The 19,162-nt window shown below is 42.8% G+C and overlaps 2 protein-coding genes across 9 annotated transcripts in view; both read left to right on the top strand.

The window, feature by feature from the left end:
* Positions 1 to 15: 15 nt before the first annotated feature.
* Positions 16 to 4,776, top strand: LOC102692558 (avidin-like). Of its 5 annotated transcripts, XM_069194477.1 has the most exons (5): positions 1,756 to 1,828; positions 1,945 to 1,994; positions 2,963 to 3,176; positions 3,689 to 3,809; positions 4,470 to 4,776. In XM_069194477.1, the coding sequence occupies exons 1-5, from the start codon at positions 1,795 to 1,797 to the stop codon at positions 4,510 to 4,512; spliced, it is 462 nt and encodes a 153-aa protein (XP_069050578.1). In that variant the 5' UTR covers positions 1,756 to 1,794; the 3' UTR covers positions 4,513 to 4,776. The 5 variants fall into 5 exon arrangements, with proteins under 5 accessions (XP_015211417.2, XP_069050579.1, XP_069050578.1 ...); XM_015355931.2 differs by lacking the exons at positions 1,756 to 1,828; positions 1,945 to 1,994 and adding an exon at positions 16 to 111; XM_069194478.1 differs by lacking the exons at positions 1,756 to 1,828; positions 1,945 to 1,994 and adding an exon at positions 779 to 876.
* A 2,015-nt stretch (positions 4,777 to 6,791) lies between these two features.
* The window catches only part of myo15b (myosin XVB), a 67,087-nt gene continuing 54,716 nt past the window's right edge, over positions 6,792 to 19,162 (top strand). For 3 of the 4 annotated variants that reach the window (XR_011190467.1, XM_069194469.1, XM_069194471.1), the window contains exons 1-13: positions 6,792 to 7,182; positions 8,219 to 8,254; positions 8,838 to 11,816; positions 11,987 to 12,051; positions 12,961 to 13,024; positions 13,532 to 13,641; positions 14,284 to 14,358; positions 14,687 to 14,780; positions 14,909 to 15,012; positions 15,835 to 15,898; positions 16,713 to 16,826; positions 17,526 to 17,687; positions 19,045 to 19,158. Coding sequence is in view for 3 of the 4 variants with exons in the window: in XM_069194469.1 (XP_069050570.1) it covers positions 8,883 to 11,816; positions 11,987 to 12,051; positions 12,961 to 13,024; positions 13,532 to 13,641; positions 14,284 to 14,358; positions 14,687 to 14,780; positions 14,909 to 15,012; positions 15,835 to 15,898; positions 16,713 to 16,826; positions 17,526 to 17,687; positions 19,045 to 19,158 (3,900 nt within the window). In the remaining variant the exon portion in view is untranslated. The remainder of the gene's footprint in view (positions 7,183 to 8,218; positions 8,255 to 8,837; positions 11,817 to 11,986; positions 12,052 to 12,960; positions 13,025 to 13,531; positions 13,642 to 14,283; positions 14,359 to 14,686; positions 14,781 to 14,908; positions 15,013 to 15,834; positions 15,899 to 16,712; positions 16,827 to 17,525; positions 17,688 to 19,044; positions 19,159 to 19,162) is intronic. The other variant, XM_069194470.1, reaches the window with a different exon arrangement.

The following is a 19,162-nucleotide window of genomic DNA, read 5'->3' as shown; positions in this document are numbered from 1 at the left end:
GGTGGCAGGGTGGCATGGAAGCAAGGCGCCAGCACTGCCGCGATATCCACATGCTGCGGAGCTCTTGTCGCAATGGTATCCAAGTTATGCGTTTGGCAACAGCGTGTCACGGTAGGCAACGAAAAAGAAAACGTGCCTTACAAAATATAAACCATAGATATTATAATCACGATGATTTCATACATAACAACCACAGTTTTATGTCATAGATGGTTAACTTGTTGGCATGCGTCATGTCTTAGTATTGTAACGCACGGGGGTTCAGGTGGGCACCCTTGCCGCTTTAGGTCGGCCCCCCACCGTCGGGGGCTCGCCTGAACCCCCGTGCGTTACAGTATTATTCACATCTAAGGAGGCTCTTATGTTTATAGATATTGATCATCTTTAAAATGTTAAGGGTACGAGCTAAACTGTAACAGAGCGCTTGAACTTGGCAGACGGGGTCACTGGAGGTCAAAGTCACCGTGCACGGTCATGTAATCACCGGAAAACCAAGGTGCTATATCTCGGGAACGGAAGGAGCAAATGTAGCACAAACGAATTAGACCGGTTTGGTTTCGCTACGACATTGTAGGGGGGCTGAATGACGCCACGACCCCGAAAAAACAAGGTGCTATTTCTCGGAAACGAAAGCAGCACAAACCGGCACAAACCGGCACAAACGTAGCACTAACGAATGAAGTGGGTTTAATCGTTTGTGCTGTCTGTAGGGTTGCCAACTTCACGGAGCTTTTACCTTGCCTTAAATATTCAGCGGACTTGAGCACAAATATACCAGAAGAACGTGCACGCACGTATGGGTTTCAGAGGCTGGAGTAAATGCACCGCCCCAAGGGTAATATCGAGTGAGGCGCCATGAGAATAAAAACTGCGAAGGTATTAAAATATTAAGTTCTGAAGATCTTGTTTGATCCTTCATGATGCTTTTAAACTTGTATGAAACCAACGAAATTAGTAATCTTATTCTATTTCTAATGCCAAAAGACACCTAATTTGGAAATTCGTGACTTTCCACTAGACTTAACACTGAATTGGTACAGTCGCACTACAGTGCTAATTCATCGTACCTTTAATTGCAAGAATAGACTGCTAATAAAAGCGTCAAATACATACTTTATATTTTTAGCTCTGTAAACGTCGTTCAATTAAAAATACTGCAGGGCATTTAGAGGCGATCTGAATAGTTATCTGTAAAATGCACACTCCCATCTATCCGTCAATATTATCTTAATATTATTCACGCATTCCAAAACTTGTAATTTGTTTACAGGATACATTTTAGAACCTCTTCGTGCTCAACTTCCACAGGTCAAGCATGTATCGAGCTGCTTCAAGCAAACGCGTGCACATTGTATTCGGGAAGCCAGGCTGTACTCCTTAAAGCCCAAGATGCCTGTAGCATCTCATGTGTCTTATTTGTTTCGGGACTGGTCTAGACATCTACAGTCGGCTTTTTGAAAAACGTAGATATATGCATTTGTTGGCCATGTTGGCTAATAAATCAAAACCTAACGCTAGATAGCTCAAAGAGAGTCTGACGACAACGATAGCCAATTAGGCTACGGCTACGCATGCACCGCCCCACAATATTTACATCATTTTCTTATTGGTCACAAAAGCAAATCACATACGATTAAAAAATCAAAACACGTAACATTAGAAAGCATAGTATGTAACGCAATCAAGACTGGGTAGGGCTAGGATCAATCAGGGTGGCTACGCCCCTGCACCACACAGATAGCACCCCAGGTCTGGAATTGAACCCAGTGCCCCTGTGGCGCCCTCAAATCATACATGCAGCTGATTAAATCGTTTCTAGGTGATGAAGGTATTTCTAATATGTTTCATGAAATTTATGAGGCTGATTGATTCCAGTAAATTTAAGACAGTGTCAGAAGGTACTGTACGTATTTCTGCAGTACTGTATATTTCCATGTTTTATAGGTGAACCTCCAACATCCTGCGAAATCCTGTCATCAGTTGACACTAATGCGGTAATATTCATTGTCCGCTCGCAACTTCAATTATCTTGATTCACTGCATAATGAAGAGAAATCATTCAATTGTACGGATTCGATTTAAAAGACTCGCGAGAGCGCGTTGGGTTTATTGACTTTTGTAGGTTATGATCTTTAAAGCTTGCCGCGGAGGTGCTCGCTGTGAGAGTTCCCAAAAAAGTCTTCGCAGAGATCCATTAAAGTTAAACAGCCCGAGGAAATGGCTCTAATGATATCCGCCGCGCTGCCAGTCTTTTTCTTCTCTGTGTGGACGCTGTGTGTTGAGGTGAATTCATGTTTCACTTCTTTAAATTTGGTTATTTAGTCGGTTCACAATAATAGAACTCTTGGACTATCGGTAGGTATTTCTTTTTGTGTTCATCATCTTTAATTCGAGAGAAACGTGCACTTTGATGGCTAAAGCAGTCCTTGATCATTTTCAACTTCGGATATTTTTTTATTCCGTTAAATTAATGTGACGTTCTTGGTGTTGGGTGCTAGTAATTTTAAACTTTCTCCCTAAATGAGTTATGATGTGCTTGTTTCTGTTATTTTTTGCTTCTTCTGCTCTACGTTTTGCTTCAAGTAGCCGACACTGCATTATGATTAGTTGGGTGGGAACATTATTGAGAATTCAGCAATTGGATATCCCCAAAAGGTTTACAGGATCTAACTAAATGTAATGTATACATTCGTTATGCAATGGAAGATTTGCCTTGTAAGTTAATGTAATACTTTATCAAAGGCCTTGTTGGGGGGAGGGAAAACTTTCCATAGTCGGCAGATGACCCGTTTGCCATCTTTTTTTTTTATGTGGGCTACTCTTCATTTTGAGCATGAACCACTTTAGTCCATTTCAATCTATTCTCTTCCCAGAGGAGAACTCCAGACCTCCCGGTCTGTAGTGTGCAGGAGCTGACCGAATGGATACTGTTGGGTGACGGGGGCTCTCTGGTTGTTGGCAGGGCACCGGGTGCAATATGACCGGTGTGTGGGTGAGTGACCTAGGCTCGGTCCTGAAGCTGGCTGTGCTGGAGGACTCCGAGCTGAGGGGGCTCCTCACCAGCTCTGTGGAGACCGTGAAGGGGGCAGCGGGCAGTATGCGGCAGGGCAATGTGCAGGGGATCCTGAATCGGGGGCCACGCCCTTCCTTTGCATTTTCTGTGGCATGGGATGGAGGTGGGTATCTTGCCAGCTCTGGTAGCCAGGGCCATACCATACAGGAAGCTGTGAAGAGCTAGTCATTGAAAGTACAGAACTTCAGAGCGGAAGTGATGTTAAGTGTTCAGTTGCCGGTTGGCATATTGGAGACCATTGGGGAAGAAATGCATACACGCATAATACAAAATGGAGATTGAAAATTGTGCAAAAGTTGAACAATTCATCTGTCTCAAGTGCTTCATAAATAGGTGACCCACTCTATTTCATCAGTGAAGTGCAGTACACATTTGGTTGTGTGCTGGGGGGAGGGGTGGGTGTGTAACCGCCCTTAAATGAATTTAGCATGTATCCCTCAAGCTCTTGATTCACAAGGTCCTGTCAATAGTCAGAGTTCTAACTGCTTCTCTGCACTGTAATGGCCACTCCAAATTTATAAGAGCTATAGCCATGTGATCAAGAGTTCTGTTGTCTGGGCCCCTTTATATCTCGAGCGAGCTGGGATAATCTTGCCTCGCTGCTCTGCTTTCCAGGCTCCACCAGCTCCTGGGTGGGCCAGTGCTTTGTGCAGGAGGATGGCCGACGGGTTCTGAAGACCCTCTGGATGCTGCGATCCTTTGCTCTGAGTTCTGTTGACAACTGGAAGAGCACCAGGTGATGTATTGCACAGAGGAAGCCCTGCTTCTTCATCACTCAGGGGTTGGAACTGCTGGTTTTTGGTCTATTCACTTTCTTTCCCTCCAGAGTGCAGCTGCCCCGTCATTTGTAAGATTATAGCCTTCCTCCTTCTATATCCTGTTATTTGACCATTTCTTTAAAACATTCCCCATCACCACTGCAGGTTTGGTATGATTTTTCTGAAGTAAATGTAGTGATCTCTTATAATGGCAGTCTAAGACATGGGGTGTGTGAACTGGGCCTGTTTTCAATGCAGGAGTTTCTTGGGCTATTCTTGCTCCCTGAGGAAAGGGCATGGACAGCTTCTGAAAAGCCTTTGAGAAGAAGTGCAGTCTAATTGGCACTGTGGGCTGAAAAGCCTTGCTACTGTGTTTCTTTTTAGTTCTTAAGATGTGATGTGTTAGCTCTTGTCTAGGATCTCTTTTCGCCCAATGCCACGAAACTTTTCCCTTAAATGGAAAGCACATGTATACCCCGGAGTGATCTTGGATGGGGTGAAAAAGTAATGTCTGCTCCTGGGGTCAACAACATAGGAATGCAGTTGCAGATCTGCATCTCCGCTTTACTGCGAACTCCGGGCTGGCTGCATTGTTCCCCATCCCGATCTCCTTATGTGAACCTGTTTGTCTACCACAGGATGGGGGAGGACACCTTCTACAGTGTACCGCCTGATGAGTGACTGCTGGGAATAGGAGTGTAACTGTGATCATCCTAATATTCTCTTGTAAAGAATTGTCCCTTTCCACAGTGTTTCAGGTTTGGTCTTTTGCTGGTGTAGCCAATACACCTCATCCTCAAGTGTGGCAACCCTCTGTAATGTTCAGGTTTGGCTGCCTATACAGGCAAATTAAATGTTTATTGCATAATTGTGCCAATATTTGTTGCCCAAGGGGTGTGACCACTATTCAGCAACACTTTTAGATGGGATTAAATCAATCCAGCTTCTGCATTATCCACTGTGGGTGAGCAGGAGTCCATACACCCTGGTTTGGATGCCACTCAATTGCTGGGTAGACGCACAGCCATCTGTACTTACACCAGGGCAGACTAACCTACCACTAATGTCACCCATCAAAAAATCTCTGGAGACAGAATAAAAAGACAAAGGTGTAAAACAAATGTAGCTAAACAAGAAAAAGTCAATTATGTAAAGGTTTAGCTTTTCTAAGGAACTTCGGTAGCTTTATGGAAGTTGCTGCAGCAGTGTACAGCAGAAGAACCCTCTGCTGAATTATGCAGAGGGTGGACAAAAGAGAGATCAGTCATCATACATGCACGGCCAAGCTCTCCATCATGCATAATTGAGAGACGCTTTGTCCGCTAATTGACTACGCGCAATTGGCTTCGGCAGCTCTTGTTCCGCAGTAACATGATTCGAGGAAGCGGTCCAGAGCGGCGGCGGCCAACTTAAACACACCCTTAGAGGGGTGGGTAACAGTGCAGAACACAGTTTCCTGCAGGGCGCCCAGATGCAGGGTCAGCAATATCATTACTGGTGTTATATTCAGTATTGATCAGTTGTTATTGGAAGAGCAGGTTATATTACAGGGCAGGTAGGGCAGGGTTCCCTGATCCTCTTTCTGGAGATCCCCTATGCCTCCTGGTTTTCATTTTACAGCAGCAGCTTGCCCTGGTTTATCAAATTCTTCACCTCAGGCGTGCTCAGTTCTGGTCTGGAGAATTTTTTAGTGCTTATTGAAAGTTTTAGAATTGGAAATGCTATATTCAATATATATATATAAATTCATATATTTTATATATGTCATCATTATGTTAGGTGATCCCTCAGAGCACCAATTTACCTAAAAAAATAGTGCAACTGTTCTATATTGCTGAGCCATTCTACACCTGGATGGGATGCCAGTATGGGGGCACACATACTCGCACCAGGGCCCAATGTTTCCAGAAGCCAGTTAGCCTGCCAATGTATTTGGAGTGTGGGAGGAAATCAGAGTAACCAGAGGAACCCATGGAAATGCAGGGAGAACATACAAACTCCATGCAGCACCCCAGGTCCATAACTGAACTCATTGCCACAATAATGCAAGACAGCAATGCTCACCACTGTATTTTGAACAATGGTGTCAAAATACAACAGAGTGTATGGAAATAATAGCAAGTAGGGGATTAATCACAAGATGAACAGCTGACTGTTGAGGAGATGGTTACAGATGCGCAGATCAGGTGCAGTCCTGATGTGACAGCTTTACACATTACAGGTAACAAATAATTTTGTCTTTAATTAGACTCATAATACATTTTAGATATGAATCAAAACCTTTGACAACAGCAGTTTTCTTTCAGGTGTTCCCTACACATTATCTTTTAGGCTATTTGTTAAGAAAATTATTTGAGACCTTGATACAGTCAGTCAAAATCCCACAAGATACTAGATGCACCAAACCCACTGGGTTACTTTATTTATGCTCGGTAGTGTAATAAGGATACAAATGAATTAGGTGAGAGTGATTTAAAGACCAAGAACAGGAGGCACTTTTGCACACAGGAGTCAGTGGGTTTTAAATGCGCAGCCTAAGCACGTCATTGAACTTATTTCCCCAAGATCCTCTAAGAAACAGCTGTTAAAGATTAACCAGACAAAATTCCTTCAAACTGTTCTTGTAAATCATGACCTTTAGTTCGGGAAAGAATCCTGTTGATCTTCCTTTAAGTTTCTCTGTGGTATCTATTATTTTTTATTACTGTATGTGCCAGAACTCTCTGCTATGTTCTAGATGTTGTCTAATGAGTGCATTACACAGTTTCTGAATACAGAAGGTCCTCCTTATCTTTTTATTATTGAAAATTGCATTGTACTTCAAAACAAAAAGTCTAGTCTTATCCAGGTGGTCTCTGTTGATGCCTGTGTAACGAATTGATGGGGACTGTGGATTTGACTGCCTAATTAAGATCTGTGCTGGCTTTTCTATGCACTCCTTTGGTAAACTTTTAGGGGCCTCAGAAACCTCCCAGATCCTACTGTGAAAACAGGACAGCAGTTTCAGTCAGAGCCCCCTCGAGTGCAGGTGGTCCTCACTACATCAAGGGCTGCGTGAGCCACTCTGGACTGTGATGAGCACTTCAGTTCCCAGCTCACCCCAACCCCCCCCCCATCCCCGTCACGCATTTGTCAGCACCCATTGTCAGTCTCTCCCTGGCTCTTCTCACCTTTCTGGGTCCTGTCGGCCAGCTGCTGATATGAATGGGAGCACAATTCCATGGCCTGTGTAGAGAAACTGAATAATTCACAGCTGACCCGTGTGTGTGACAGCCAGCCTCCTTGTGCGCTCTGACTGTCAGCCTCCCTCAGGGGGTCCCGGTCATGACTGCCCAGCAGCTGAGCACACAGGTAAGAACACACTACGACTCACCTGCAAGGATATATTATACAGAGAGGGGGACATCTTCCATCAACGTTGACATACAGTATTTGCAAAAATTATTTTTGTATATGCTGAGTTTTGGCACTAGAGGATATTTTATAACATTTTTCCCTTTAAATTCGTTGTGTCCTGCAAAAACCTGGAGTTTTCTGTATGCGTGAAGAATTTGTGACGGCAGTTTAGAAAAGTGGCTGCTCCTTTCTGAATTGTTAGCATAAAGGGAAGAAAATAATTTCTTGAAAGTGTCATTCAAAATAGTCAGTAGGGCATTTTGAGTTTGTTCAGGTCGGACTGGAAATTAGACTGAAATTGGTAAACACAAATTTTAAAGAGATATCGTGTTTTCTTTAATAAATAATTGTTGGTTACGGATTTAAAATAAGAAAATGTGTTTTTCTTTTTGCCCTTTTCATCTGAATATCTGAATATTGTGCCATGTGGACTCCCACCAGGAGATGGCCCAGTTATCAGAGCTCCACAGCTTTGGGCAGTTAAAACTACCTGTGTGGCTTTCATACCAAGCTTTTTTTTCTCCACGGAAATATAGTGATGTTGGATCAACCTCAGCTGGTTTTAACAGGGCAAACCACTTGTTGTAGACGTTTTTATGTTTTATTCCGCTTGCTTAAGGATTTCAAGTGGCAGATCTATTCAGAAGAGGAGTGACTGTGCTGTGCTGCTGAATAACCAAATCAGAAAGGAGGCAGTGCAACGGCACAGTTTCAATCCATTTTCAAAATATTGTAAATATCCAAGGAAAGTTAATTTGATTTGGTATTTGAATTTGAATCTCAACATAATGACTTGAAACACCTAGTCATATTAAAACCTAAATTACTTTAAATGAACACTAGCTTTTAAATTTGAGTTTATTCAGTGCGCCCTATGTCAAATTCCTCTTCAAATGATGCTGGGGTGCCTCAAGCATAAACAGACTTTGAGAGATGTCTATGTTTCAGTGAATTTTTAAAAATAATATAATAATGATTTACATTTTTTCAGGAATTGTTGCATCTGGGAACCCCACAATTGTAGCAGGTGATGTACTGTGTATACTGTATGTGTGTCTGTGCATATACAAAGCATATATAATTTGAGATTTTATTGATGTATTCTTAGGCTTATTCAATTACTGCATGTAATTTTTTGTTTTAATGCAAAAACTGTATTAAAACACTAGTATAAATTGTTTGTTAACTTGCTTATTTTAACCAATGGAGCTACGGAGTTGGAAGTTGAGTGCTTTGCAGTTTAAAATATGTTCTTCATCTTTTAAAACGAATAACGAATAACAGTCTTGATCTATTAATATTTGCAAATGAAATATTGATAAATATATATATGATAAATGACAATGTGAAATCTCACTCTTTCTCTTTCAAAGGCTAAAAAGACACAGTTCTCCCACTGTGACTATTTTTTTTTGTTTTATATGTTACTGCTTAATTTCTCAGTCACCTTGAAGAAATACATCTCCCAGTGTCTGTTTGGTGTAGAGTTTGCTTGAACTTAACTTTTAAAGTTGGGTTTTGCTATGGCAACATAGCCCTTAGAAATGAAGCAATCCTAAATATTCTTCGCTTTGAATTGAACTAAATGATCGCTGTCGTTTTTGTATTAGATGAACAAGGACATCATTGCACTCTGATCCCTAGAGAGAGAGGCCATGGCTCCTTCCCAGCCAGCCAGGAAAAGCAGTGGGAAAAGAAAAGGACACGGAGCTTCCCACTCTGAGTCCAGGAGTGCAGATAAGAAAGCAGAGACTGGGAAAAGAGATAAGGTGGAAGAACCTAGACCTTTGAATGAGCACAAATCCAAGAGTCACGTGGGAAAATCCTCCAGAGACGAATCTACAAAAGAAGAGATGCGTGACACACAGAAAAAGAGATTCAAGGAATTGCCTGCTCACAGCTCTAAGCCCGAGAAGAGTGAACCCACCAAATCAAAGCCAACAGAATTGAAAAAGGACTGTAAAGCAGCAGCAGATAAAAGCAGAAAAGAGCTAGAGAAGACAAAAGGAAGTAAGGGTGGGAAGAAAGAGCCGAGCTGTGAGAGGCAAGTAGAGAGACGGATACAAAGTAATAAAGAACTAATACAAAAACAAAAGTCACCAGAGGAAAAACCTAAAGTAGCTGGGAAGCAAGATATTAGAAAAGAGAACACAAATGCTGTGGAGATCACAGACAGGCTGACAAAGGGAAACCCAGAGAAGGCAGTGAAGCTAAAAGGTAGTGGTTCAAAATCCCAAGCCAAGGAAGCGGCCAAGAATGTGGTCAACCTGAAGGAAGAGCTTTGCAAGGTCCCAAAAGGAGGGGAGACCCAGGAGATAGAGGAAGAATCAGAGGAAGGCAGCAGCACAGAGACTGAGGAAGAGGAGGAGGACAGTGTAATGGAGAGTTCAGAGGAGGACAGGGAAGAGTCCAAGCAGAGTGATCAGGAGGACAGTGATACTAAGTCTGATGGCAGTGAGGATTCTGAAGGGACGGAAGAGAGCAAAGCCAGTAAAACCAGTGAAAGTGATGAGAGCACAGAAACAGACAGTGAGGAGGAGGAGGATGAAGAGGAGCAAAAGCTGAGGAAAGAGCCAAAGACAATAGAAGAGGAACCGATAGAAGAACCCAGCAGCGAGGAAGCTGAAAGCAGTGAGGAGGAGGAAACATCAGAGTCACCTCAGAAAGAAACCAACTCTGGGGAAGATATGAAATCAGATAGCAAGGAAATACAGGATGATAATATCGAAGAACCTCCAAAGGCAAGCAAAAGCACTCCCTTGGCCAGAAAGGACATGCCACTCAAGTTAACAACGAAACTACTAGGTGGAGTCAAGGTGAAGTCCAAGCCAATGCAAAATAAAGAATCATCTCCCGTTGAGAAAGAGACACCACCAGTACAGACCACCAAGGTGAAAGGGATTGCTCTTAGGCAGAAGGGTCAAGTAAAAAGTAAATCTCCGATACTTCAGGTGGCTACAGTGGCAAAGATCTCCAAAGGGAAACCAGATGTAGGGGGAAAAAAGAATGAGGAGCTGGAAGTTCCTTCCCCAAAATCCCCACAAGGTCTTATGCTGAGACAGTCTCATATGATCTTGACACTGAGGACCAAGAAACGAGAGGCTAAAGCCAGACTCACATCCACACAGCAACAGAATTCAAAGCAAGAAGTCAATCAAGATGTTTTGGATGCAGGTTCTGTAAAGTCTTGCAGTAAATCTGTTGTAGAAGAGCAAGTGCAAACAGGTGACCAAAGAACCAGTAAAGGAGACACTGAAGAGAAACAGGGCACTGGTCATCCTCAGAATTTTGGACTGATGCTTGGAAGGGTAAAGATTGCCTCTGTTCGGTACCAGGCTAGGAGGAAGCGTGACAAGGCAGCAGAGATTACTGAGGTGCCTCCAGAGTCAGTTGCTGGCTCAACTGGCAATCTTATCACCAAGAGGAAAGGGATGACTACATTGCGCCGTGTATCTGGCTGGATTCATCGAAAGATCCCCAAGAGTTTCAATCTGAGAGCTAAGCTGGCTTCAGTGAGCCGGGCAATTGGTATCTCAGGCTGGCTGTCTGCCAGGGCAAAGAAGAAGAACTGCAGCAGCAGCAAGCAGAGTCGGTTCCGTAGGAGGGTGGCAATCCGTCTTGCTAGCACTGCCAGTTTGGCAGGCAAAAGAATCCACATCCAGGGTCCCAAATCTGAGCCAGGGCCAGAGGAGGTGGAATCCACAGGGAAGACAGGCTCTCAAAGGAGAGAAGATCTCACAGGAGACTGTGAAGACTCTTCTGATTCCCCTGCAGATGATCCAAATTCCCCACCACCACCTTCTGAGAGCCTGAGTGAGCCAGAGGAGAAGGCCAGTCCTGGCGATGCAAAGTATGCCATTGTCTTCCCAAGGGTCCACAAGATTATCAAGTCCAAAGGTGCATCACCCACCGCCAGTACCATCGAGGAGCCCCTTCGAACCCCTCCTAAGCCTGGGGCCCGTTTGGTGCTCCCAGTACAGCCAGACCTCACACTGTTGAAATCCTGTAAGAAGAGTTTCAAGACAGGGGATCCCACAAGGCAGAGCAATGTGGAAAATATAGGGGAGAGGGAGCAAGTCAGGGAGAGGAATACAGGGTTAAGAGGGAGAAAAGTGGAAACCAAAGATGCTTATATGAGCAAAGAAGAAAGAAGACCTTCTCAGTTTAAAGTGGCAAAGCTGATGTCTTCTAAGCCAAGCAGTGGAGGAGAATTTAAGCTACGCCAAAGGGGAACTGAGGGCAACCGAGAAAAGATGGCAGGATTTTGTGACAACGAAGATGCAGAAAAAGAGGTCCTTCTTTCTTCTTATTATGAGGAAGAGGCCGATCAAGAAGTGGCCCAGTTGATGGGTGAAGGGATATATCAGTCCTCTATGGAGGTGCACTGGGCCCAGAGCCGTTCACTACGGTGCAACCCCGAGGACTGGCTGCGTGCTGAGACATTGCTGCCTCACCCCACGGTGGAGAACCTCAGCAAGTGGGCCATGTACAAGGACGCTGAGCCTCCTCAGCCCCCAGCCTCAGGAAGCACCTGGGAGTCAGAAGATGCAGCCGAAAACCTCCTTGAAAGCCGGCTCTCCAGTACCCAGGTATGTCAATAGTCCACATCATATAGATGCGGAAAATTCATTCATCTTTATTCTTCCTTTCCTAAAATCCAAGCGACACCTTTGTTATGCTTTCCATTTGGGAGCACACGTTGCTAATGAACCAGACAAATGTAGATGCCTTTGTGACCTCTGTGTGCTTTGTGCTGCAGGTTCCAGTCCCAGGGAGTGCCCACTCTGTGGAAGTGGATGCAGTCGAGGATCTGTCCCAGTTGGAGTGAGTGGTGAAGGATAGGGTTTTTCAGCTGGCTCATATGGTCTCTTTTTTGCCCGTCTGTGATATAGGTTAAAGGTCTACTGAGTACACTATTGTATGATTAGTGTTCAGAGTACCATAAAACTGTACGGCACCTTGAAAGGGAATGTTCAGATAGCGCACAATAAGTTCTGTTTTTTTTCCCACATGATATCTCTCTCCTCAAACTGCACATAGCATTTTATCTGCCCCAAGACACTGTTCTCTCTCTTGGGATACACAGTTTACAGGAGGTGCACGATCTACTTTTGCACAAATGGTGACTAGGGGGAAGTACCTGTATCACCGAGAACAGGACGCACTTTTTTATACAAAGCATTGTGGGAGTATGGGACAAGCTACCCATCCATGCTGTCCAAGCCATAACTGTGGCTGTTTATCAAACCAACCAAGGACTACAATAAGTGCAGACGATTATTGTGAAGATCCATAGCAGGGAGATTATGCAAAGAGGCACAAGCAGTCAAAAATGAACAGTCAGAATCCAACTGAAGAGGATGGGGAGCCATTCACTTGGGTCCCCCAAAGTCCTGATCAGAAGGGGAGCCCTTGAGAAGCAACACACTCCTTTGTCACGCTCTGGTTCCATGGCCTTTGATTTTTTGTTTTGTCTTTCTAGTGGGAGCAGTGTATATTGAAGCCCATATATACTGTATGCTGTAAAGACAGAAGAACGTGTTTTAAAAATACTCTCTTTTTATGTTAAAAGGCATATTTTTTGGAGAAAGACAGCAGGGACTCCTTGCTTATGATGTCTTTCTCGCTGTAAATAATTTTTTTGTGGCAGAACAGTTTTTTAAGATTACTTGGTTTCTTGCTCTCACAACGCCAGCCTGTTGATTGCTCAATATCACGTTTCTCTTTTTCCAGGGAGGTATGTGAGAGCTCAGTGCTTCTCAATCTGAAGAAGAGGTTTCATCGAGACACCATTTACGTATGTAAATACATCTCTTCCGTCCTAAAGCAGGAGTTCTCAGATTCATTATTTGATTATTTTTACAAAGTTTTTTTTTCCAAGCTCCAGGTGCCAACATTTTGATTCACACATTTTCAGTCAGAAGAGAAACGTTTAGGACTTCTCTGAAGTGTATAATATTGAGCTTTGGGTTTCTTTTTACGGTAAACTGTGCAAACAGCACAGTCCAGCATCAGAAGGAAGTCAGAAGCAGTTCTCAATGCCACCTCTGCAGAGTCAGAGACTTGAAGACATCCTGGTCAGGCAACTATAAGACAGCTCAGATTCCAAACAGCAGTCTGTAGACTATAGGGATCCAAAAAAGCCAACTCTGGCAGTGAAGTTACTTCTTCCAGAAAAGCTAAGCACTCAGAAAGAACCTTGGTATTCTACTCATTTAACAGCAAATGCTTCAAACAAAGTGTTCCCAAAATCACCCGAATTAGAAACCACAAGGCAATACAGCAATATTTCTTTTGCCTCCAGACCTACATTGGGAACATGCTGCTGTCTGTGAATCCATTCAAACCACTGAGGATTTACACAGAGGAGATTAGCCAGCAGTACCAGGGCAAGGAGCTGCAGGGCAACCCCCCGTGAGTACAGACATTTTCTCCGGTTCTGTAAGGCAAATTTCAGAGAGACAGCTTTCTACTCAGAACTCAGTCAAAAGTTTAAACTTATATATTTACCTTAAGAACTTAAGAGCAAATTAAAAACAAATCCTGCTCTGGAGTGAAAATCTTTTATCTCTTCCAGGATAGCAGTTTAAACAAAATAATTGTTGCTTTGGCTTTTCTGTCACCATGGGTCCAGCTCAAAGATGTAGATTATAAGAGCAGGCCAATGTGGGTGCCATCCTTGTTATTTTACAGGGAGTGAGAGGACACCCTTACCAACCATACTAAAAATCCAAGAAAGTGGCCTTTTTACGGTAAAAGGTTCTGAGATATTAGCAATGGAAAAAAAATGCAGAAATGGAAATATTTAGCAACAAAGTTGGACTGGTAGTGGTATTTTCCTGGGTTCTTGGTTTTTAGCAAAAACATTTTTTTGTAGGATGTTTCTGAAAAATATCTGAAAATGAATATAGTATAATATTTCTTACCTTATTTGAAGATGTCTATAATAGGTCTGAAGATTCAGCCGTGTCCTCAGAGAAGCCAGTGCCAGGGTGATTGCAGTGCTAGTGTTTGCAGTACTGTGATGACTGGAGGGTGTGTCTGTCCTCTCTCTAGGCATGTCTTTGCCATTGCTGATGCTGCCTACTGTCATTCCCAGAGCTCTGCACAGGAGCAGTGTGTTGTCATCAGGTAGGATGTCAGTCATGACCCCTTCCACAGAGCAGAATTATGCTCATCAGCTGTGTTCTTAACCTCACAAAAGAGATCATGGCTCCATTACACTCTAGGCACACACAATCAATGTAGGTAATTTACTTTGAACTGAAAGAAAGCTTTCAGGAACTAGTATTTGATCTTCTGTCTTTATGATCGCTTCTGTTTTTGTCTAGCTTTGGGCAGATCCGCTGCTCTGTTTATCAGCCTGCTACTCTGGTCTGTAAAGTGCGATATAAATGCTAGCACAGCTGATCTCAGATATCCTTTGGTCTGACTGAGTCATGGTCTCCTCACTCCACAGTGGTCAGAGTGGTGCAGGGAAGACGGAGGCAGCCAAACTGATTGTCCAGTACCTGAGCACTGTGTACCAGGGCAATGTGGAGGGCCTGCGACAGGTCAGTCTGATGTCTGATGCAGCACAGCACCACTTTCCCCTTACGGCCTAATCTGTGCTGTCGGCCCAGGATATTTCATTGTTCTGAGTTTTTCTCTTAGGCGTCTCTGTAATCTGTCCTTCCCCCAGCCCACAGAAGTTCTGCCAATCTTGGAGAGCTTCGGGAACGCCAAGACCATCCTGAACAACAATTCCAGCCGCTTCGGGAAATATCTGCACATCCACATTCGACAGTGAGTCCTGCTGCCGACTCCTGATGCTTCCCTCCAAAGACCCAGGGCCTTTTGTTGAAACATCTCCTCTCTCTCCTGTCAGCATGGCGAGTTTTCTATTAAAGATGCAGTCCATGCAGTTATACAAATAATTCCATCCTCAATGGCAGTGATGCAGGGTGGCATGGTAGTACGGTGGTTAGTATTATTGCCTGGCAGCTCTAAGGTCCTAAGTTCAATTCCTGCCATGATATCTATTGTATGTTTTCCCCACTGGTTTCCTCTGGGTGCTCTCGTTTCCTCCCACAGTCCAAAGACATACTGGTGGGTTAATTATCTTATGGGCAAATTGGCCCTGGTGTGACTGTGTCTATGTCTGTACCTTGGTTTGAGCCAGTTGTTTGCCAGGATAGTCTCTGGCTCTCCTGCTACTCTGCATCAGATAAAATGGTTAGAAGTATGTCAGTAGTATGTCACAGGTCATATGCAACAATCACTACTTAAGTAATGTATGTTTCATTGTTCACACAGTACAGAATCACTGCTGGCTTGATGCTATCAAAATAATTCTTTAATATTAATATAAGTGTTTATTAATATTAATATCAACATTAATTAATATTATCAATATTAATATACATCCTTCCCATCTAATCTAACACCAGAAATTGGGAAATAAAGTTTTAATGATGGAAGGGATCTAACTGTAGCTAGAAAACTGAGTGAGGATCTCATGTTTTACAGTAGATTTTGTTTGTTAGTGTTTATTAAAGGATAGAACACTTAGGCTGTGGATAGTTGTCATGGATTAACAGGTCACTCGATCGTGCTGTTTGTCCACAGTGGGCTGGTGGTTGGGACCTCGCTGTCACAGTATCTCCTCGAGAAATCTCGTGTTGTATTCCAGGTGGGTCCTAAGTTGCACATGCCTGGCCAGAAGGTTTTACCACATATGGTTATCACATAAAGGTCAAATTGGTGCCCCGGCTTCATAGCTAATTTTGTAACTGTGTAACTGGCAACTCATAGTGTGTGAGTTGAGATTGTTACAGTGACATCACTACTGAAGAAATCCGAAGAGGTTCTCTGTAGTGATGAAATCATGGACTGAAAGGCTGTAATAAGTAATCAAAGTCTGAATAGAAATAAGTCACACATATTCTTTCAAGTTTTATTAATATAACCTGATTTGCTTTTGCAAAATATTGTATCTTTGTTCTATGTATTTATCTAGGATCTTCTTTTGTATATGAAAATGCATTGTATTTAGAATGAATGTAAAATCAAACACTGTGTTACTGAAAGGTGGTATATTGATATCAGAAGACCCTATCTCTGCCCTGGATCGCATTTATAGTGATTGAGTACGATCGTGCATCTTGTGGAACTGCACTCTTAAACCATGCTATGAAATGATTCCAGTAGAGTGTCCTGTTCCAGCACATGAGAGGTGACATTGCCAGGTCTGCTTTGCTATTGTCTCCTCTCTCTCTTGCGTTGTTAGCTTTGCCTGCATGCTAAACCAAAATAAAAGTGATAACTAGAGTAGATCTCTTGACAATCTTGATGGAAACTCGAATATGGTGAACAAAATAAAGCCACACATTAGAACCGCTCCGGCTTTGACTTATCTGTTAACGTATCCCATAAATTGATAGTTGGTCCATTATTATGCTGCATCTTTTCTCCATGGGCTTAGTTCTCTTTCACTCTATCCTCAGGCCAGTAGAGAGAGGAACTATCACGTGTTTTATGAGATGCTGGCCGGATTGAGTGAGCAGCAGAAGCAGGAGCTCTACTTGCAGGGCGCTGAGACCTACTACTACCTCAACCAGGTAAGACAATACTTCAGTCAATGAGAGATTTTTTTTTAATATTGGTGCTGAAGAATTGAGGATCAAGCAATTGAACTGGTAGAGTGTTGAATTCTTCTGCCCTGGAGCAATATTGTCATTTACAAAAAGTTTCTGAGTGGCCGAATTAGCAAAGGCTTCCTTCTGCTTGTAGTGAGATGGGTAATTCTGTCTAGAATTCAAATCTGAGCTATTTCATTAGCCAGTTGTGTCCTTGATTTACCTAATCAAGACTGTGTCTTTACATTATAGTAAATGAGTAGTGGTCCGGTGGCTATAGTCTCATTTAGGTCCTGGCAGCTTCTTGTAGACAGACTGTACACAGTCAGCTGGCAGTCTGCAATAGAAAGGGGATGGCGATTGTGCATTGCAGAGACTACCTGTTTGCATTTATCCCACATGAGGTATTTCCACATTTTAACAAAATAGATGGTCGTGATAGATACAGTATACTGGTATTTTTTCTAAGGTTATACATGCTGAGGAGATAGGGGACTTTGAACAGATTTGCAGGAATAACAGCAAAGATAGCAAAAAGAAAAGCCTTCTAAAATCCCCTTAAAGTGTCACTGTTAAATGTGGGATCTTTAATGGAAGAGTGACAAGTGCACAATTTGTTTGGCTGGTGTTTTGTAACTGGCTGAGTGAGGCCTGTGGTTGAATGTGGGACTTTGTGGACAGGGGGGGGCTTGTGAGCTGGAAGAGAAGTGGGACGACCAAGACTTCCTACTTCTGCTCAGATGCTTGGAGAAAATTGGCCTTAGTGAAGATCAACTGACTATCACCTGGGCCATCCTGTCCTCCATTCTGCAGCTGGGCAACATCTGCTTTAGCTCTTATGAGGTTAGTTAGTCTTGGAGCCTCACTCAGCTTTTATATTGCAGATTTCAAGGAGAGGTTGTGTTTATCTCCTCTTTCCCAGTTCTCTACTTATAATTTCCATTATTTTTTATACAGAGCTCCATTACATTTAAAGGTAACTAGCACAGCTACAGAAAACGTAAGTTATTGATACTCATGCTGTACATAGTTAATATGTTTTTATATCTCGTATTGCTTCCAGTAGACCAGTGGGTTCCAGAAGAGATCTCTTCTGCTTAATCCTGCATTGTTAATGAAGGAGTCTGCAATTCCAGCATTTGGAAGTCACAGAAACCCACTCAGACAACATAGGATACAGCAGGAGAGATGTCATCTTGAGTGAATTCTGCAGAGGAAGGATTTGTAAGTATGCAAACTACACTTGAGATCATTGTGCAATTGAGCTCTATTGTAGTTTGCAGACTTACAAATCCTTCATATTTTTTTATCTGCAACACAGTAATTTGGTAAAGTTGACAGCAGATGAAAAATGCTTCTGGAAACAGATTTGTACTTATTTATATTTTTCCCACAAAGCAACCATTTGAGTATTAAAACTAGCAGTGTTTGTGTTGTGGTGATATAACTGACACAATACCGAGCAAAAATAGATAGGAATAGAACTTGGTCTTACGCATCACACAGGGCTTGATGAAAAATGTGAGTCTAAGAGCTATTATTCTATACCAAAGACAAGCGGTTCAGGGGATTGGAAAATCTCTTGTTTGGATAGGTGGGATTCTGGATGATTTATGAGATTCTTTCTTGTTGATGCTGCTTAGTTCCTTAAAAACGGCCTAAGGAATGATACATGGAAGGTGAAAAGAGGAAGTTACAAGACCTTAATGGTTGAAACATCATTGGTTTGATTGGACACAACTAACAAGATACAAGACAGACATGTAAAAACATATCTAGACATACTGTGTGGTAAAAAGAAAACAGATTTTACAAACAGTAAAGATGGTAAAAATAATGGCATGTTTAATAAATATCTGAAAGATTTGAAGAGTCAGCATTACAATGAGTTATTAGTCATTCAAAGAGACATCAGAAGATTAAAGATTACATGATAAGGAAGGATAGCACGTGCAAGGCTAAGGAGAAATTACAATAAAGACTTTCTTGAATTACAATAATTGAGAAGTTAAAAATTGAAAAAGGGGAAATAGATTTAATCTGTCTCAGTAAAGCCCAACCCTACTGTTGACTTTTAAACGTGAGTTTGTGGGTCTTATGTCAAAATCCTTTGGTAGCTGTGTTGAAGAGGACCTAGTGGAGCTCCGGCTAGTGAAATGTAACCCTTCCCTCACTTGTGCAGTGTCTGCTGTGTCCTCAGAGCGACTCGTATGAGCTGGCGGTGATCTTTAATGATGCAGAGACGCGGATTGTCAGCAGCCTGCTTCAGATCTCGGCGGACGCCCTGCAGAACGCCATCACTCACCGCATTACGGTAA

This window comes from Lepisosteus oculatus, chromosome 9 (genome assembly GCF_040954835.1).
Source record: "Lepisosteus oculatus isolate fLepOcu1 chromosome 9, fLepOcu1.hap2, whole genome shotgun sequence".
NCBI classification, from domain to species: Eukaryota; Metazoa; Chordata; class Actinopteri; order Semionotiformes; family Lepisosteidae; genus Lepisosteus; species Lepisosteus oculatus.
Note: the sequence above shows the minus strand (reverse complement) of the source record. Positions and strands in the feature narration are given on the sequence as shown.